This window comes from Sycon ciliatum, chromosome 5 (genome assembly GCF_964019385.1).
Source record: "Sycon ciliatum chromosome 5, ocSycCili1.1, whole genome shotgun sequence".
Lineage (NCBI taxonomy): Eukaryota > Metazoa > Porifera > Calcarea > Leucosolenida > Sycettidae > Sycon > Sycon ciliatum.
In genome coordinates, this window is record NC_088647.1 from 10,086,413 (window position 1) to 10,108,471 (window position 22,059).

Consider the following 22,059-nt stretch of genomic DNA (forward strand, 5'->3'; position numbering starts at 1 on the left):
TGTACATTGGAACTGCTGTGTGCGGTGCATCTCCCGTAAAGTACCGTTGATCCGCCCCCCTTTTCGAGCATTATCCGCCAAGGCCTAACTACACTACACCCACCGGAAGCCATGCAAGGTGGAACAACGACATGCGAAGCTCAAGAACCTAGAACAATGAAGAGCAATAGTGTAACCGTAGCGATGTGTACACTCTGCCCGAAGCTACTGACATCCTTCACGAAACGGAAGTTTGTAATCACGGTCTATTCTTGATCACCGAGTCAGGTTACATATCAGCTCACCTTGATTTCATACACTCCAGCGTCGACAATTTGGGCAACAGCATCATGGCGTACTAATCCGTTGAGGAGTCGCACTATTTTGAACGTCGTTATCCCGTTTTCGTCCACATCTCGACGCAAACCCCAGATATCTACATATGGGCACACACCGGTGATCAACAAGGAAAGACTCATCCAATAATTGAGGTATCAAGCAAACAGGTTTGTGTCGCAGACCAGTTGACAGTGCACACAGCTCCAAAGAGATATCGTTGACAAGAGTTCCTCTTACATCATTGCCACTTGCCTGCATGCTTTTAAGTTTTAATTAACCATGTACACGAGCAAATATTTTTGACCAGCCTTACTCTTATCCTACTGCTACGCCCAATGGGCCATGGAAATCACTCAGGTACAGATTTAGGGGGGGGGGGGGGGTGCGGGGGTTCCGCGGAACCCCCTAATTTTCGCAAGTGTACTACTGGAAACCATATGCGTATGCTGGTACATAATACTGTACATGATACATAGTCATTGTATCAGCTACTAGTATTCAGTTTTGGCTAAACTGGACACAGATACAGGGCGATGCATACATGCATGGAAGTATGTGAGGGATATCACCCCAGGTGTATTATTATTATTACTCAAGTATTATTATTATTATTTATTCATATTTTACTAGGGCAGTCCCCACAGACCTATGGTCTTCTTACAGGGTGCCCTAGCCACGTGAAGATAGCGGAGCGAAATGCAGCAGGTAGGGATATGGTGCGAATCGCGGCAGGGAGGGAGTTCCATCAGTCAGCTCCAAGTTAAGATACAGAGTGATAGCCAAAATACAATCTGGCAAGGGGCAGTACCAGGCCGAGCGATTCCTGAGAATGGGTAATTCTAACAGTGCGGGATGATGAGACAGCACGAGGAGTGAAAAGTGTAAGAACATAATTATGGCCAGACAGGTTACACCAAGAGTACACAACCCCCAGAGTGTGCAACGCCGATCCAGCTCTGCATAGGGTCTTGGTCGAGCGCAATCGGATCTTCTGATGTCATGCGTACACTCCACACCAGCGCAAGACCGGTCTCGAGGCAGGGCACCGTTTTTTGATCTGAGAGTACCCGCAATTCCCCGGGTTCCCCTCAGATGTGTACGGTATTATGACGCAAAGATCCGATTACGCTCAACCAGGACCCTATACAGAGCTGGATCAGGCGGTGCACACTCTGGGGGATTATGCACTCTTGGTTACACTGTATATTGCCAAACAGGGTACACTGTACACGGCCAACCATGCAGGTCAGTACCGGCGCAAAGTCAAAGTCAGTCACCGTTTTTCGGAACTATGAACACTTTTTCGTTAGAACTTTTGCGTCCTTCTTTGTCCAGATGCTATCACAAACATATCGTCTTCGGTTGTTATTATTATAAGCGGCGCATGGGCAGGGAACTTACAGTAGTTCTCCACTGATAACTTACCAATTCCACTGTCCACATTCACATTCACTGTCGTCATGAATGTGCTGAAGACAAATAGATTCGATTGATGTGCACGGTCTATATTAACTGTTGAACCCGCATTCTGGAATATGTGCTCCAGGTCTTGGACAAGCGTAACAACAGCCAGGCTACCGTGCCTGATCTGTGATTCATCCATTGTCTGGTGAATGTACGATACTACGAACCATATGCTATTTGCCGGTATCACGGGATAGTCACTGTTGACGTGACGCGTTTTATTCTCCACCACTTGCCCTGTATGCAAAACCAAGGGACACACGCGCACACACACACACACACACACACACACACACACACACACACACACACATACACAAACAGGACCAAGAAAATGAGGATCCCATTAGGCTTACACATCATCACTATCGTTCTAACCGACCTTGGAAAGGCCAGTTCTCCAAGGGATTCTTCGGATCTGATTCGCCGCTGGGGTGCGGGGTAAGTTGGTCTCCACCTGAAGCCATTGGCTATCGCTCTTCACCTGTATGCGACCACTTTGTCTACAGTGATTTCACCACTTTGTCTACAGTGATTTCACCACTTTGTCTACAGTGATTTCACCACTTTGTCTACAGTGATTTCACCACTTTGTCTACAGTGATTTCACCACTTTGTCTACAGTGATTTCACCACTTTGTCTACAGTGATTTCACCACTTTGTCTACAGTGATTTCACCACTTTGTCTACAGTGATTTCACCACTTTGTCTACAGTGATTTCACCACTTTGTCTACAGTGATTTCACCACTTTGTCTACAGTGATTTCACCACTTTGTCTACAGTGATTTCACCACTTTGTCTACAGTGATTTCACCACTTTGTCTACAGTGATTTCACCACTTTGTCTACAGTGATTTCACCACTTTGTCTACAGTGATTTCACCACTTTGTCTACAGTGATTTCACCACTTTGTCTACAGTGATTTCACCGAGCGCAACTGTAGTACATGGACAGTCAATATGTTTTGTACTTTATAATAGAAGGATCTGCACATTGCACAGCCTTCATGCTATCAAGATCATCTTACCTCCCATAGACTAGTACACAGTAGATCTATCCCGGCTACAAAGTAATTGCTAGGAATTTATGATCTACAGTACTGGATTTTCACTGAACACCGCGGTACACTTCCTGCATACCCGTGTTGAGTATGCTGTTTCCCCACTTAAAAAGACCATTCTGACAACACAGCATGCTAACATGCACTGAGGAGTGTGAGTGAAGCTACATGTACTGCTGGTACTGATCTCGAAAATCTCTAAATATACCACAAGACAAAGTTGATACAGTGTACCAGTCCACTTTAAGGCTGTGTTTGCCGTGCACCGTCTAACAATGTATCACGTTCACGGTCTATGAAGCCATACCCCTCTAATACGAGTACATCATCAAGCCTCAGCCCACCACTTTGCTGCAGGTGTAGCTCTCTCCAAGGCACACACACACACACACACACACACACAGTCACAGAGGCACGGAGGCACGGTTTCTACAAGCATACACCCACCTAATCAGCCAGGCAAGAACTCAGTTTGGCTGTGGTGAGAGGATGCTCATCGTGAACACATCCAGCATTGTCAAACTGGTACCTTGTACGTTGTGTTTGACATGAGAGGCCTGCGGTCTCTGGAAACGATCATCGTTAAGACTACTACTAATCATTGACCTGCAGACTCCCAGTGTCTTTTCAGCGTCGGTACACCTTTGATTCCGTGCGCCCGTGCCACAGAGACTTGGACAAGAACACAATGGACACTGAAGCCCCTGCCATTGCTAATCTCACAATGGGATTACAATGCGGCTATCACACGCTCATCTCCTGACAGCCCCTTCCCTGAAACAAGACACCTTGGCAGTTGTTCTTCAAGGCAGTACGTGCAGTCTTGCTTGTCACCTCGTGCCAACTTGACCAAAGCATTTGACTCAACTTAATGTACCAGATTGCATTCTAGTTGGTGCGCCAAACGCACGTTCTCCCTAGTTCAGATGAAAACGGTCTTCTTCTGCGTTCCTTCATGCCCCTGCCCTTGCTGGCTTTAGCAGGAAGTACTCTGTGTGCGTGTGTGCGTGCGTGTGTGTGTGTGCATGCATGTGTGTGTGTGTGTGTCAGTGCGTGTATGTGTATGTGCCTGTGTCACTACTTCAGTGCTGCTGCTGCTGCTGCTGCTGCTAATCAACCTATCAATACAATATTGTACATGATCACTGCCAACAACCAATGCATTGAGAAGATATGTCGTTGCAATGAATTAACATGCTGTTTCGCTTGGTCTAATTCACACCTTTCTGCAAAGCATGTTTGTGCCGAGGCTCCATGACCATACTGGGTTAAAACTAATTACTTGTAGAACGAGCGCTGCACTTCGCTCACAACTAGCCAAAGAAAGTTCCTTTGTCCTGCGCTGTTGGCTACATAATGCACTGCTGTCGCTTCCACTGTTCCAGCTGGTGACCACATGGAGCGAATGGGGGAGCAAGTTTTGACACGCGCTCCAAGTCCGTCCGTCACGGTGCCAGGTTTTCCGTGCTAAAGAGAGGCCACACTCACGCCACAATCCACCTCGAGTCTGCCCACGCTCGGTACAATCTCGTGCAGCTTGAGCGGCTGGCATACTGCACCGCCGTCCACAGCCCTGACCACCCTGATTGGCAGTCTACCAGGATACTAGTAAAGGTGTTCAGCCCGGAGGCGCTGCTACCCAATGGTGGCCTCTAACTCGGTGGTGCTAACGAACGAACAAGGACGCTGACTCCTCCGCGCAGGAAACTGCAATTCATCGCACTTGCAAGGAAATGGGGCATCGGAGAAATATGACGAATGAGCAGTGTTATTCCACTCTCTACCCCCACTGTGGATGATGTACCATGCAACGTGCCTTGGCATTGGTCGGATACTCGCGGTCACAAACATGAAACAGTGTATTCGGGTTCCTCGCCATCACAACCTGTGCGATGGTAGCCGCAACGACAATGACTTCGTGCCACTTTACACGAACCAACTCGCCGACCATCAAGACAAACCTTTAGGGACGCGAGTTACCCTTGCTGGACAGGATAAGGACAATGGCATCTATGTCGCGAATGATGATACCCTTCGCTACAATACATCCCGGAGACCACAGTGGTGCAGGTTGAAGTAGAATGAGCTCAAAATTCGAATGATAGTGAACGACATTGCAGTCTAGCACGAATGTGATCATCCAACCGGATCTGCAGCATGCTGGATTACTTGTGCTAATGGCCAGTTGACGAACAGGCAAAAAGCAAAATTTCGTCTCCGTTCCCGAGTGAAACTAAAGACAGCCGCTAACACCCGGAATAACACCCAACACTGCACAATAAGCCATTATGAATTTTGTTGAACTTGAAGAAGGCCAGACAAACATACGCCTTAGCAGACCCGTCGGTGGCCGTAGCTAGCCCACTACACGTAACCACCCTACGACCCTTTCTGACTATTGACTCGCTACATGTAGATCTACACGACTAAGCTAATCTCCTGGCGATTGTGACCGGTATCTGCACACCTCGAATGTGCAACACTCCATGGTCTAGTGAAGGCCCGCTGAGGTTGACACCCGTACCCAGTACACCCGTAGATCTACCCAGTACACCCGTACCCAGTACACCCGTACCCAGTATACCCAGTATACCCGTACCCAGTATACCCGTACCCAGTATACCCCGCAACATAATAACATCGTAAGTGATAACACGAAGCCGTAACAAATGACAGCAGTGACACCAGACAGTCGACACGAAGACAAAAGAAGGCGTAACGGACGACACGATACGCGACCGAGCAGACCACCACAAAACAAACAAGAGAGTCACACAGAGAATGCTGGGTGTCGACAACTAACAACTTACCCTTGTAATATTCCGCAACGTGTACCCGATCATTGATGGTCACGGATGCCCGGTTCTTTCGCGTGTCTCCGAAGCCCAGTCGTATGTAGCGAAGGTCCACAAACTGCCCTTTCAGTTCCATACTGACGTTCCCACGCTCCACCAGATTGATAAACCAAACCTCAGTCTGCTGCCACGGATTGCGCCGGGTCCTGGCCAGCGCCGAGCTATCAGCAGAATGCAAACTCTGTTCGGACATTGCATGGCCTGTGTCATGGTGTCCGCGCACCGCCGACATGGCACTGCTTTGGTCGGGAATAAAGTCCGAGTCAGAATGCCAGTGCGGTGAATGTGGGCCGAGAGCGGCTCGAGAGGCATAGCAGCGACCTCGCTGAGCGTCGGCGAACACCACGACCAGCAGCAAAACAGTCCAGCGCACCAAAACCCACCAGGGCCAATGGTGACGTCTGGGGATGCTCAGCATTGATACGATCACTTCTCTCATCCTTGCCTAAGAAGACCACCAAACTGCAAACGAACACTTCACACTACACTGGGAAGACAACGGGCGGAGGAAACGGCACCCTTCTTTTGGCGGAAGGAACACTCCTTTCTTCCTTTCCAGAGCTGGCGTTCTGCTCCGCAAGCAGCGAGAACAAAGCACGAACTGCACCACTGAACGGCGAACTGCACGTATGCACACACAATTATGGCGCGCAAAAGTTGAGACGACCTACAAGAGAGTGGCGGTCGAGCTGATAAAATCTAGGCCTGTTGCTGTTACTATTGTTAGCTAGGTGTGATGAGGACAGGCGCTGGGCGCGTGCTTTCAGTAACACCAGACTACATGGGCAAAGCGTCCGCTCGGTAGGTCTACACTCGCCCGCCACTATGTTACGGCACGCTAGCTTGCGCTGCCAGGTAGTCTGTGCCAGACCGATATTATGAACTGGCTGGTTTCATGCACGGCCGCTGTTTGCAGGCATCTAGCGACCTCTGCGAGTGCAGGGAGTGGACCCAGCAGTGCGTGGGAGAGAAGGTTGGACCGAGTGTACTTCGTCTACTTGGTATTCCCACTGGCAAGCCGCGGTACAGCGGGCATCGCGTCCGTCTGTTCTCTCCGTGTGTGTGCATTTGCATGTGCGTGTGTGTGGTACGTGTGCTTGCGTAGAGCGTAGGCCCGCGATGAAGAGAGTGTGATCCTCTGTCAACCGCAATACTATGCAACGGAAGTCTGCTGGCAGCAGAGTGACGTCAGAGAGAAACGAAAGTAGAAGTCGCCCAAGGTCTCCAGGCGCAGTATGAAGGAGATGCGTGTTCGCGCTGGGCTTCATCAAGCCACACACAATAGGCACATAGAGAGCACAAAGACTGCCACAGGCTGAGATGGAAGACCAGTTTCCGGTTCGCTCTTCAGAACGGCCACCTCCAACGCACTGCAGTAAGCTTGTAAATCTTGATGTAGTTCGCGCTGGAGCTTGTCGGCCGGTTTCTTGGTGAACAAGATGAGCTAGATGCATGGCCGCATTCCTGGTCAGTCAGCACCACCACAGACTAGTCTCTTCTCGCATGTCCAGCGCCTGCTGCTCTATAGTACTCCGACTACTCGAAATACAGGGACCAGTACGTAGATCTACTGCCCCCCCCCCACACACAGTCAGTGCAATACTGCCAATAGGTTATTACTATTAGTATTAGGAGGTGAGGGCCGTGAAAGCTTGTACAGGCTGTGCTAAGCCGGTAGTGCCTGTTCACGGCCTGTTCCGTGACTCGGGAGCGATCAGTGGTGTGAAGGATGAAGGACGACGACGGCACGGGGAATTGTTGATGCTTGCGGTATTTCATTCGCCTCGTTCTCGCAATACCGCTATAGCCAGTGTACGATCATAATATTGCAGGTGTTGTGTGTCGGCGAGCCATGCAGCAAGGCGCGAAACTCACGAAACCTAAGAAGGCACAAAGAATTTGTAGCGAAGATTAGAAACTGGATGTCGGTTAGCTTTGCACTGAGCGTAACAGCATCCTCTTGCCGTAAAGTATAAGAACAAGAAGTTTCCTCGGAAGGTCGGGAGCGACACGAAGTAGTGACATGTGTCTCGGAAGTGATTTGTAGCAGCTCGGTCCATGCAGACACACACACACACATAGTGCCGAGGATTGCGTGAATACTGAATACCGTCACCGACACAGAACGTCGGCCGTGCGGTCACGTCCTGTCGACATTTTAGGTGTCACAAAGGCGAGGCTTTATTTTTAAAAGCAAATACTACGATCGTAAGTAGTAGTTAAGCCAACGCTGCAACAGTATAAGCGTTTTTTACACGGGCACAGCCCTGATCGCAGGGAGCTGGAGCCCGCAACCAGTAGCTTTGGGAGGAAAACACTGGACAAACCGCTACACCACAAGGGCGTTCACTAGCTTTGACGTGATTTTTATCTTCTAGCCTGGTTCGCATCGATTGGGTGACGTCGCGGCGAATACGGAACTCGACGATTGCACCTTCAGCTTTTTGAATTTCTTCGTTGATAGTGTCAAAAGTGCACAGATGAGAGCGTACAATGGTCAATCTGTTTGTCAAGATGAAGGCAGGCCTCGGGGCTAGGCAGCACTGGGAGCACTGACTGTCTACGGGGACTAAGGAACGAATCATCATTATGATCATTGGGCTTGTGCTGCACTGCACAGGTTTTAGTACCGTGTTACCGAGTAACATTTTCGATTCAGTTTTTCTCTCTCTTTGGCCCAGTCTGGGTTAGGTCTGTGTGTGTGTGTACGTGTGTGTGTGCGTGTGTGTGCGCGCGTGTGTGTGTGTGCGTGTAGGTGTTGTCGTAACGTTGTCATCTCATCGCATTCCTTTTACTTGTCTCGTTTCAGTGACATAGTGGCTTGTTTGGATGGGCATTGGGAGACCGGGAGTCCTTGCAAGGGGGGTCTGCTGGGAGCCTGCCAACATGCCTCACTCAGGCTCAGCTCAGTCTATTCTCACAGGACAAGTGTCGCGGAAAGGGCGCCAGACACTTGAGAAGCGTACAGTGTTGTCTTGTGGTGATGTTACCTCCGACACACGTGAAAGCGGGGCTGCAATCAACGTGGCAGATATAGTACCGCACAGTATACCCCGGTCCAGACGCCATTCAGCGCACAGCTCATTGTAATACACAGTCATGTACATGTACAAGCATTCCTTGTTGATCAGTAGCTAATCATACAGTGTACGCAGGCACGCACCGCGGCACAGGCGCTACTAGTACGGCACTGGCTGATTCTAGATCTGGCAAATCGAATGGCTTGATTCGCTGACATATCCAGTAACGCGTATTGGTCATGCATTGTTGGCATAACTTGGGGAATCTGAACGATACTATAGACGTCACGGAGTGGAAGGAAGGGGCCAATCTCCGGCCACAATGGCTGGTCAAGTGAAGGCGCTAGAACCGCACTCACAGTGCAGTACAGTACACTGCTCCGCTAGGAAGACAACAGCAGTGCATCAAGACGCTTCTTTTGTCATCACGGAAGCCATGACATCCGTGCCCGCAGCACAGGCAGACAACGCTTTGTCTTTGAGGCAGGTGGCAAGAACTTGCCTAAAACCACAAGTGACCGCGTTATAATGAAGAGACGCAACCCCGAAAGACGTGATCTTTAGGGAGGAACAGACTCCATTGGCCTGCGAATGTTTGGTGCGTGAGCTTGGAAGGTGCCTGACTGCTCAGTACAATGGAGTTTGGAGTTGTAGCGGTCTGTGGCTCAGAAAAGTTCACAAGTCAGGCTATGCGAGTTGAAGAAATCATGCAAATGGTGCTTACGTGATAAGTGAACAGCCTGGGTTAAAGCCATGTTACCTGGTGCACTGGTGTCAAGTAAATCATGACCTACACTGTAAGTCTGTAAGTACATGTACCCCGTTATTAGCGCTAGTTACTCACATCGTCCTTTTGTTTAGCTTCAACGGCCACGTAACGTCGTTGTAGATCTGTACATGATCGAATGCGGCGTGAAGCCTACCGCGAGCCTCAGCATTCAGCAATGATGTACATGTCGATCATCAACCGGTGCACTAACGCGTTAACGCCGTACCATCATGTCAAGACAGAACTGCAGACACGCACGCGCGCGCACACACGCATACATACACACACTCGCGCGCTGCACTTTGTCAGTGTCAGACACTGGCAGTTCTTCATGACCCAGACCTGGGGTCGTCGTGAGGTCTCTTTGCACCAGCCTGCTCGCTGGACATTCTCACATCTACCTGCACCAGATTTTCAGATTCGTGCTAAATTATCCACCAAAACAGTAGAGCCAGCTGCTCCGAAAAACTTCAAATAGGCCCGGGGAAACAAAAGAAAACCGAGACACGGTGACCAATCAACAACATCCACCTGCACCAGTGATGTCGATCGTAGATCTACGGCCGGTAAATCTTCCTCTTTGATTACCGGTATGAACATACGGTGATCATTTCGCATCAAAACAAACGGTAGGTCTACACTACACAGCTCGGCACCTGCAATGCTTCCGAGTGTACTTGTGAAACACAGAGTGCTATTTTAACAGGGAGCAGTGTAATCCCTGTTATCACTTTTCACCTACTGTATCATACGATTCATAGTATAGAATAGCACCTATCAGTATCACGGGGGAGGGGCATCAACAGGAGGAAAGATGACGGCCCATTTACCGTATTGTGTGAAAATTAGGATACTGAGTAGGTCTTCAAACGATCTGACTCTTGTTTTGTTGTACTGAAGCGAAAGATTGTGTCAGGAGAGAGGAGAGGAGAACCACAACCCTAATGATGATTTCCAAGTTCCTAGACAATCCCCCCACCGCCCTAGCCCTCCGCTAACCCCTAACTTACTTGGCTATTCAGTATTGCATCTAGGTCTACAATGCACTCGAGTCTCGAGTTCTGCAGAGAAGTTTCTAAAAACCACCTACCTGTAGCGTTGGTCATGGGCATGGTTGCCAATGTTGCATCGGACACGGGAGTCGTGGGCCATGATGGAGTTGTGTGCGACTCCGTGATTGGACGGCACTACACTGTACCAGGTATGCCGTAAGTGTTTATGAGTGCGTGTAAGTTTATCTAACTCGGTGGTAAAAATAACTTGTAGACTGTTGTAATACATGTAGTACCCAAATTGGCAGAGCCACACACACACCAGCCCGTATTGCAGGCCATTCCTTGGATTCTGCTCCATTTCTATATCCACATACCAAACATGCATGAAACTTACCAGAAAAATACCAATGCAAGCCCAAGCAAGACTCTTGTGTGTGTGCGCGCGTGTGTGTGTGTGTGTGTGTGTGTGGTGCAATCCCAGCACAAGTTGCTATGGCTTCTGCTGTAGCATCGCTATCATCGCCTCTGGCGATGGGCGTCAAAAGGTCAAAAGGTGTGTGTGTGTGTGTGTGTGTGTGTGTTGGAGATGGCTCTCTCGTGGTGCCAATTGAACATGGTCCCTGACCTCTCGGCAAACTGCCGGCTTTCTGCCATTGCTCGTCGTTCCATGTTGTCGGACCCGCAAGGGGACACGTGACCGTAATGGCAGTGTTCACCAGGACCTGGACCAGGTGTGTCACATATGGTGCAGTGGTATGTGCAGTCGATTTCCAATCGAGAGGTTGCGGGTTCAATTCCGGACGATTATGTCCGCACGCGTCTTTCTTCTCTTTCTCATTCTCCTAGCTCTTCTTTCATTCTCCTGGGTGGTTAACAACAGCCACTGTATGCCGGAGTATGTGGTGTGGCATGTGTGCATCAAAAAAAGAATGAAAAAATGGGAACAAAATGAAAAATAGGGATTCACTGGCCACAAAAAAGCCACTTCATTCAGCTGTGTGGTGGATACCAGGCTAAAATTAGTGGCGGCCAATTCATCAGCCTTGCAAGCTGTTGAATGGTGTAATGCTAGCGCAAGTTGCTATGTCTAACAATTACATAGCTGTTCGCTATCATCGCTTCCGCGATGGGCATGTCTGAGTCTGAGTCTGTGTGTGTGTGTCTGTGTGCTTGTGCTGTGGGTAGGTGTTTCTGCGTGTGTGAGTGTATGCGTATGTTTGTGCACATGTGCATGTGGTGTGCATGTGTTTGCATGCTAACACGAGCAAATATGATATGCGGCGACCGAGCATTTTCACAAAAGTACTAGCACCTGTACACATGAATACAACAAACTTCATTTTGCACCAACCGGCTAGACGGTTGCAGGGAATAGGATTTCGGTCTTTGACCGATCTTCTCGCCTCCCACCGCTTCAGGAGCTGCATCTGCACCTTGATCCTTGGGGGTGATGGTGTTCCTACGGATATGCAGATAACTCAGTCTAACGGAGTGTAACGTGAACCATGAATTTGTTTAGTGATGTGTGTTTATTCATTGCCAATGCGAGCACAACGTGAGCAGCCTACTTGTATTCCCCCTCAGGCAACTTAACAGCTGCTGCGCTAACGCAGTCACAGGATACGCCACCACCAGCACCGGCCTATAGCCGCAGCTGGATAGCGGGTGCAGCGGGGATACTGTACGATAGAACACTGCGTAAACTGGAGAGGAAACGAGCAGTGGAGGAGCAACATCGAAGTGCAGAGTGCAAGGCACTAATAACAGTTATGGTTAGTTGCCTGGAAGATGTGCGATTGTGTGTCTGCATGCAAAGGCTGTGTATTGACAAGCATGTGCTTCCTGCAGATTGTGTGCAGAGGAGGGGGTAATGATTAATGTGGAAATGATAAAGTTCCTCAATGTCATCCAGCCAGAAAAGGTTTTTGCGAATACTACATGCAAAAGCTGCCCGTTCTGCACACACACACACACACACACACACACACACACACACACACACACACACACACACACACACACACACACTACACACATGGGAGAGCTGGAGAGAAATGGCAGAAAAGGCGTCAGCTACCAGCTCTGACGGTCAGGAATGCACCAGGGCCAATTCAGCTCTGGCTGAACGAGCATCCTGCTTGGTGTCACGCATGCCCCTATCTGACTGCATGACAAGATAGCTTTGCCAGCATATGAAGCCACACAACTGCATGTGCCAGCATCATGGCTAGTACAGAGACCAGCACACACAACCAACTTGTTGCCAGCAGAACACGATCAAGGGCACACAACAAGCTAACAGGGCAGCCTGCCCCCCCCCCCCCCCACACACACACCAATCTCAAACTCTTGTTGACGACAAGCTCCTCCGCATTAGCCGGGTGGTGTACAAGGGGATGTAGTGTGCCACAAGTGACCGCCAACGCACTAGTACTACTTGGCTCAGCGGACAATCCCACTTCGGCCAGTTGGCCATACCAAAACTCTTTCCCAGGTTGCTTTGGAAATAACTTGCACACTGCATTGGACCACAGGAGTCGTACAAACCCGTTTGTACGACTCCAGCACTCTGCTTGCTGTACATCCGTACGCTACAGCCTATTGGTAGTATTGGTAGTACAGCTGATATATGAAGAAAGCTGGTAGTACAAGAACAAGACAGGATGTGCAATGACGACCAGAATATCATAACTTCTCTTGCTACTTCGGAAATGAAGAAAGTCACCCGGCGTATTTTTGCAGCTAAACATGGAATGAACGGAGTAACATGTATGTGTGCACAACCAGGTGTGCGTGTGTGTGCGCGTGCGCGCGCCCGTGTGTATGTGTGTGTGTGTATTTATGTGTGTTTGTGTGTATGCCTACTCGGGAGTCTCAGTGTGTCAGTCATGACACAATCCGCCGACTTCGGTGCAGCATGGGCTGTGGGAAACAGGTTTCTTTGAGACTTGACAAAAATTACAAAAATACCGTGGTAGCAAATGGATAGAAGATCCCTGAGCCCTTGTCCACAAACCACAACGCGCGAACTGCTCCTACTTGTAGTTTCCCTACTACAATAACCATCAACTTGAGTAACCGCTGAAGTCATTGCAACTACACTGCCAAACTCCCACATTGCCCAAGGCCATTGTGTTGATGTTACACTGCACTTGTACACACAATGACTACATTACACCTGCACTCCTGCAGTGCTGTTTGCTTCCGAGAAAAGACAACTTTTAGAACATTTTAATTTTTAAAAAGCCCAGGCCACAAAGCAGCAGAAGTACAAGGGACACCTAAACAACACAGGGGACACCACAATTACTGGATGGAACAACGAGCGTACTTCATCAGTGCTTTGCTCGACAGCTCGAGATCAGAATGGGTGCCAGCCAGGCCTAGCTTGACAGCATGGTGGTTGTCTATGCTCCTGAACTAGGAAATGCCCCCAGGTGACAGTCGAGACACTTGAGTTTTTCAGCCAGAGCACAGCAATACAGCCATGATCACAGCCTCCCACACAGACCAGTGGAACTACATATGTAGAAGCCAGCCAGTATTGTGTAGACAACCAAACCACCACAATGCAGTGCGTGTGTGAGCCATACCGTACAGGAGCGGGTACCGTGTACTAATATTGTTGACCACCACAACGCGCCACTAGCCATGAATTACCCCATGCCAGGTTCTCTGTGTCTGTGGGAAGATGTCAAAGATGCATGGGAACACGGAAGATCGGCGTGATGTAACAAAACCCCAGACCCCAACCGCGCCGCAATGATTGTTTCAATTTCAAATGCTGGCAAGCAAAGTGCAAAGCCCAAACCCAGACCAGCAACAACTGCACTGGCTGTTGACATCACGACCACACGTGCTGTCGAACATCCTGCTAGAGCACAGCATCTCTTCCCCACCTGTGTGTTTAAACTGTTTATCACCTGCAGCAGGAAAGGACAACTTCGTTGATGTATGACCGCATCAATGTATGGGCCTGCATGCAAAGCCAAACTGTTTGCAAGTGAGCTACTCATATATTTCACACTCATTAAAAATAGGGCAGTGCCAAGGATCCATCTACACAGCGTACACACACAGCGTGGAGAGTATCTTTGACGCCATGTGAGCACAAAGTGATAGACCCTAGATTCAGCAGCACCGTGGACAGATCTCTCATCCACCCCACCCCACAGCACAGCACACAGTCACGACGGGGAAGGGGTTGAAGTGATGTGCCATTCTGGTCATAGTTCACGGTACATGCACTCGCGTACAAATCCACACAACGTGACAACGACGCATACAAATGCACATTTTCAGCGAGTTGTGGTAGCTATGAATATGTACACTTAAAGCAGCCAAGGCAGTAGCAGAACCTAAGTGGATGGAGATATTATCAGCCCTAGCTACCTAGCCCTGTCACTGCATGGTGCACTGCGCACACACACAAACACACACACACGTCACAGACCTAGAGAACAAGCACATAGCCACCTGACGAGCACTTGCCATCAAGCAGCAATAATGTCTTCCTGCACGGGGCGCTGCGATGATTTCCTGTTGACCACGACATCCTGCTTCATGTGTCCCCTGTGTGGTGCAGTGAGGGATCATGATTGGAGACTGGAGACTGGAGATTAAACTTTGCTCACACCGGTTACACTGGTACAACAGTACGGATGAGCCGCACATTGCAATTAGATCGTGACCCTGAGGAAGTGTACATGCGCAGTGGAATTAGCCAGGAGCGGAGTAATACACCGCACGCCCTACGTACGTGACACTAAAAAGAAAGAATTTAAAGCATGTGCTGCATCCAAAGGCTGCATCACCCCCAGGAGACCTACTGCATCACCCCCAGGAGACCTACTGCATCACCCCCAGGAGACCTACTGCAGCACAACACCCAACTGGAATGGTCCCAATAGTGAGTCCCAGCCAGCATTCCCGTTGCAAATATTACACTGAAACTCAGTATATTATCAAGGGCGCATAGCCACCACCTGAGGCGTCCGTACTCCTGGCACTGTATACCAAGACCCCACAGACCAAAGCATCTGTAACTGGCAGCCGAGGACTCGCTGGGGCAGAAAACTAACAGCTTTTGCCACACTGAAAGATCTCACTGCAACTAAGAGCTACAAAGGAAGAAGAGCTAGCAGGCGAGGTTTCCTTCATCTCTGGTCAAATGACAGAGAAAGTGAATGCAGTGGCCAGGTCAAGTGCATGCTATCTGCTGCTCACCCAACACGAGTACTTCAGTAGTAAAGCATAGTACGTAAATCTGCCATACAGTGCAACCCATCCTAAAGAACACTTTGGACATAGAGACACACACAGTTGGGGCATCTTTCCTCAGTCCCTTGGGGGCAAAGCCGCGCATACGTCAAACTCCAAAAGTAAAGACACCGCTGACATGAGAATAGTTTGGAACAGTTCCATGCATGATGGCGAGAGACAACATCGGCCCCAGGAGGTTGTGTACTCTTGGTGATGGCATTTCTTACGTTCTCCGGTACTTTCAAGTGAGATACCAAGTGAGATACCCCTGGAGACAAGTACAGTTATCATGCATGGAATTACTACTGCGCAACATGGGTAGTGAGTTAGCCCTGGACACCAGTCCACGCTATGTAGTGAACTACAGCACACAGCACATACAGAGGTCTACGGACCAGGATGTGTGCACAGTGGAAACCATTATCGTATGCTGAAACAAACTTCCGTGACATTCACGTTGTCCAATTGTGAACAGAAGTTCAGGACTGCAGAATTTCAATGAAACCCAGAACAGTGTGGTGAAACATTGGAGGCTGCCCGGTGATCGAGGTGCCACCACACTGCATACCATGTGCGGCCAATGAAGACTGGATGGATTCACGGCACACCGGTAGGTACAGATACAGTGTCAGCATGGAGACACACATATCACACTCCAGTCTCCATGAAGAAGACGGAGGGGTACAAAGCTGCAACAACCACTGACACTACACTGAAGAGGTCAGCCACTACACTGAAGAGGTCAGCCAGGGTCCAGTTCAAGGTTGGAATAATCACGTTCTCGAAGCTACTCCAACAGCAACACAAGGCCAGAGCATGGGCGAAGACCACCCCAAGTCTACACATAGTGTCCACCACAACATACCAGAGTGAGAATGCAGCAGATTCTCCAGTTGATTCTTACTAGCTTGACCTACAGTGCACTTCACGGGGAATTGACAAAAGGGTCACTGCAAGTGAGCAATTTATTTCGCCAGGCGCCGGGGCAATCCCTTAACCTGCTGCAATTAGCGGCAGCCCACACAGTGGCCTGCACCAAGCACTGTACCTTGTAAAGTTCAGAAGTACACATGTACACTGGGCTGACAGTAGAGGTATATACTGAGGAGTTCAGAACTTAAAAAGGCATCATTGGGCATTGGGCACAGACTAGAGAATCTACCACAATACAGCATGTATAACAGATCAGTTCTCACAACTTGTTAGCCCAAACCCTGGACACATCACTGGGGCTTGCACAAGCACATGCACAAGCACACCAATGCTACTGCCACTGGCTGGTAGAACCCTGCAGGTGCTCAACCCAACGTAGCAGCATTGGACTCTCATTGAGAATACGCCAGTGGCACAAATCAGCTTTCTCTCACAGCACACGCCTTCACACATCACCGCCACTGGACTTACAAACTGGACAGGATGTACAGTAGACACTCCCTACAGTTGGAAACAAAGACCATGATGCCCAACAAAACTTTACAGAACCTGAATGCTCAGAGCAAGGGAGTTGCAACAAACGACCTCCTTTCCCAGCAAATACTGCAAAACCAGCTCCTTTCCTGGCCAATACCGAAAAACCAGCTCCTTTCCTAGAAAGTCCTGTGTTTTTTTCAGTAAATACTGAATTTAAATGGGCAACTGCCAGTACATGTAGAATAGAAAGTACTTTTTTGCTGGCCAGAATGCAGAGCAGCACTTGCCAGTGCCCAGGTTACAGAGTAACACCCATACTTATAGTCCCTGACAGAGAACAACGTAGCCCTCTGACAGAGAGAGATAGAGATAGAGAGAGAGATAGATAGGTAGATAAATAGAGAGAGGGAGGAGGGGGGGGGGGGAGTAAGTTACATTTACAAAGACAGGTAAGTCTAACAAATGAGGACTGAGACCTCTACAACAGGGTTTTTACGCCTGAAAGCAGGTGCATGATTTAACAAGCAGGTTGTCAGTCCAGATTTTAAGCGCAGATGGAGAAAAAAATGCGCAGAATTTTTGTAATGAGATGAAAAAGCGAGAGAGAGAGAGAGAGAGAGAGAGAGAGAGAGAGAGAGAGAGAGAGAGAGAGAGAGAGAGAGAGAGAGAGAGAGAGAGAGAGAGAGAGATATCAAAGTCATAGAAGAGGAGCAGTGGCACATTACTGGTAACAACAATAGGATTCGTCCATATGTCAACTTGAATACCAGGGCAACTCGAGCAGTTGCCGTCTATCCAGATACAGTCAGTCTTTCGCGGAGGCGACTATATTTTCGGAAGGTATTCCGGATTGTTTCAGAGGATTCGAACTTGCGAAATGGAGTACCAGCAAAGTAAGATTCGATAAGCCAGGGTGTGGGTAGCACAGATATAGATACGTAGATTCAGGGCACAATGATAATGATGATCTAGAATGTCCTTATAGGGACTATGAGGGGAAACAGGTACTAGAAGTCAGTCGAGCAATCTATACACATTGCTACTGATTCTGGTAGATAAGGGGAAACATAACCCGGCCCGCGGGGAAATCTGCAGCAGGTCAGGGTCATTTCACCCCGCCGTGGAATGGCACAATACATATTTGTAAGCACAGCTCTTCCTTACTGCATGCATGGAAGTTGGGAAGATCAGCAGCGCTCGAATACACGATACAGGTCCGGCAAGTCAGCGAGTTGAATCAGAGTAGTGTCATCGGCAAATCGGCGAGGAGCGAGTAAACGAGAGCGAAATGCGGGGAACAGGACATGTTCAACTATCCACCGATAGCTCCGGTTGTTCCAGAAACACATCTACAACAAAATATAATGCACACACACACACATACCCACACACACGCACGCGCGCACACACACACACACACCTCAGATCTGCCCATCGCGGAAGCGATGATAGCGAACAGCTATGTTAGACATAGCAACTTGTGCTGGGATTACACCATTCAACAGCTTGCAAGGCTGATGAATTGACCGCCACTATTTTTAGCCTGGTATCCACTCCACAGCTGATTGAAGTGACTTTTTCTGGCCAGTGAATCCCTATTTTTCATTTTTTCATTTTTTTCTACACACACACACCACATCACATACTCCGGCATACACTGGCTAGGCTGTTGGTAACCACCCAGGAGAATGAAAGAAAAGTCAGGAAGAGTTCGAGAAAGAGAAGAAAGACGTGTGCGACCATAATCGTCGGGAATTGAACCCGCAACCTCTCGATTGGAAATCGACTGCACATACCACTGCACCATATGGGACACACACACACACACACACACACACACACACACACACACACACACACACACACACACACACACACACACACACACACAAACACACAGAAACAGAGACAGGAGTGTCATGAATGCAGGCAGGTGGCACACACGGTATGAATATCACATGCCCTAGCAGCACCTCTAACACAGAACTGTGTAAGCTAGAGTTCCCTGGGGTTATAGTCTATAGAGTGAGACTGTGACATGACAGCGTGCAGTACAGAGTGTACGCAAACCACCTGTTGACAACATACCAAATCACTGGTACATGTAGCATGTTCAATGCTTGCCAAGTCACTCACCTCCGACTTCTGCCTGTCTGCTGCCGCGCTGGAATCGGTTGCGGCATCCCCTTGAGCGTCCGCAGCTGCTCCCGCTGTCGGTTGGGACACATGTGATGATGGTGTTGCTGGCAATGTAGGTTTGTAAGCATACAAGTAACTGAACTCTTTGGCCAGCGTGTCAAAACAACCTTGCTCTGACGTCCAGTCAACCTGAACCAAAGTTAGACAAGCGCACAAATCTAATAAATACCAAATTTCACTCCCTGTGGAAGAGTCACTCGCATGAACTTTCCAGCATCAGTACGCATGTCACCATCACCCTCAAGGATCAAGGCGTCACATGCCACTCCTGAAGCAAGTGGTGGTGGGGGTAGATCAGACCCACCGATCAAAGACCAACACTCCCATTGCTATCTTGGGAGATTACATCATGTAGCTCCAGAAGTCAACCTTCGGTTTTGGCCCCAATGATTCTCAAATGCGTAAAAGTACGCTGCTGACGGCTGATATGCAAGTGTGCCAGTCAGGAGGATGCATTTATCAAGAACTGTCATTTTGTATCCTATGAAAGCCAAGAGGAAAAGCAATTGCTGTAGAAATATTATAACTACAGTACTGGCCAAAGAAATCCAACCTCATGAATAAAACCGCGCCGGGCGCTACACAGCAGCCCTAGGGCTGCTGTGTAGCGCCCGGCGCGGTCACTACACACACCGGTCTGTGCACTCTAATACGGCGCTACTTTATTCATGAGGTTGGAGTTCTCTCGCCAGCACTGTCCCAACATCTTCTTTTATCAAGGGGAAAGAGAATTTAGCAGTCTGGATCATGTAGGTGTGAGTGCAATCCTTCGCAATTCTGTTTTTGTGCATTAGATACAGCTGCCGTCACACCTTGAAGGCCTGATACGAAGAGATACAGCCGTTGAGCACCATCATAATTTTTTTTCACCGCTTTAGGCCACACGTTTTTATTTCTATGTTTCTCGTCACCCGCGCGCATACGATTCAGGAGTCTGGAAGAAAAAAAGAAAAAAACTGTGCTGCACTGACTGTGCATGTGGGGACCAGCACACTCATGTACATGTGGCCTGGCCTGCGCGACACATTATGCAAGGACGGCATTTTCTGTGCGCAATCTAGCTGCACATGCACAGATTGTGACAGTAGCTCCTACCACATACTACATGTAGTTGCTAACTATGGATGCTATTTTGCATGGTGTATTGGTGGATTTTAGGGTGAACAAAGGTCTAATAAACCTTTTTATTTTTCGGTCATTTTTTATTTTTTCCACCTCTCACATACGTTTTTAGATTTTCAGGCGACGAGAAACATAGAAATAAAAACGTGTGGCCTTATACTATAATGGAACAGATCCAAGCATTTGGAAACCAATCCTATAGAAATTTCCAAATGTGCACCCTCTTAGTTAGCATCTCAAATCGCAAATTTCGCAAAATATATTTATCTGTAATACACATTTCTTAGGCCATATTGGCCTAAAACATCACCATCTAACTTACATGGGTGGCATACAGTGAAAATATCCTGAAATGGTCATTGTATTGTGTGTTATCTGTGCTAATCAACTAATTTAGTGGTTTGGGGCTGTGCAGTGGCGTAAGGATACTTCCGATTTTTCGAGCCAGCATATACAAAATCCATCCGTACAACCCCCATAATTTTTATTGATCCCAAACCACTAGTCCATTATCTTTCCAAAGCAAAAAAAAACGGAAAAGAATCCTATACTATAAATTTCTGTGGGGAGCGTTCCACCTTAAAGGGGTCTACAGAAAACGCCATAAGCATTCTATTGAGTCCCGTTTCTGGTACTACTCTAGACAGGCCAATCTTGAACGAATACCTTGAAATCCTGAGGGAAGACTTGGCCCAAAACCAGACAGGTAAATAAGTGAGCACCAAGTTGGTATGACAGGGAAACAGCCAAAATAAATGAAGTGAGAGGAAGTGCAACGATTAATTGAAGTTTTTAAGAAAACGACTTGGATTACCTCAGTGGCAAGTCGCAACACCAACATCGGCAGGCCATCCAGATTAGGCACAAAGTTCTCCAGCAGCAGCGGCAGAGTCCTCAAGCAACCATTCTACACACAGGACAGTGGACAGTGTAAGCGAGAAACAGAAGATACGGGAGATAGCACTCATAAGGATCAATGCAATACAATTAGAGCAGGAAGACAATGAACACATACACACACACACACACACGCACGCACGCACGCACGCACACACACGCACACACGCACACACATGCACACGCATGAGTGTAGTGCAGGTGTTGACAGGAGGTCCAAGCCAGCAGTACTGCATAGAGTGGTTTCACGTCTATCACATTACCTTACGGTACAGCCATATTGGTTCCAACTCCATTCAACCCTAGCAGCGATGGGTCACATGATACTGGCCAACTCCATTCAACCTATGGGTCACGTGATGCTGGCCATGTTGGTTCACAGTCCACATGCCATGTGTCCTTTCTACGCGACTTTTAAAGTCACACGACGAAGATGTGAAATCACCCTATTTCACAACAGAAATGAGATGAAGTCATGCAACTAGCGTGCCTCGCACTCACTTCATCAATGCGCATGCACAAGTAGTCATCCAGCATTTCAGCTTTCGTCTTGAAGAAATCCATCACATTCTACAAGTACAGCAGACGCGCGCGCACACAGACACACACGCACACACACACACACACGTACGCAAACACAAACACACATACAAACACACGCACACACATATGCACAAGCAAGTC

General features: G+C 48.6%; 2 protein-coding genes across 3 annotated transcripts in view; both read right to left on the bottom strand.

Annotated features, from left to right (window-relative positions):
• Positions 1-9,688, bottom strand: part of LOC135817543 (uncharacterized) — a 14,937-nt gene extending 5,249 nt beyond the window's left edge. The window contains exons 1-3 of one of the 2 annotated variants that reach the window (XM_065330757.1): positions 9,566-9,688; positions 1,744-2,019; positions 285-415 (exon numbers count right to left, since the gene is read on the bottom strand). In XM_065330757.1, the coding sequence (XP_065186829.1) occupies positions 285-415; positions 1,744-1,921 (309 nt within the window). In that variant the 5' untranslated portion in view covers positions 1,922-2,019; positions 9,566-9,688. Of the gene's footprint in view, positions 1-284; positions 416-1,743; positions 2,020-5,656; positions 6,435-9,565 lie in introns of those variants that run through there. The other variant, XM_065330756.1, reaches the window with a different exon arrangement.
• Positions 9,689-17,335: 7,647 nt separating this feature from the next.
• Positions 17,336-22,059, bottom strand: part of LOC135817544 (DNA mismatch repair protein Mlh1-like) — a 37,661-nt gene continuing 32,937 nt past the window's right edge. Inside the window, exons 24-27 of the mRNA XM_065330758.1 lie at positions 21,877-21,945; positions 21,293-21,385; positions 19,294-19,485; positions 17,336-18,506 (exon numbers count right to left, since the gene is read on the bottom strand). Of these exons, the coding sequence (XP_065186830.1) occupies positions 18,345-18,506; positions 19,294-19,485; positions 21,293-21,385; positions 21,877-21,945 (516 nt within the window). The 3' untranslated portion in view covers positions 17,336-18,344. The remainder of the gene's footprint in view (positions 18,507-19,293; positions 19,486-21,292; positions 21,386-21,876; positions 21,946-22,059) is intronic.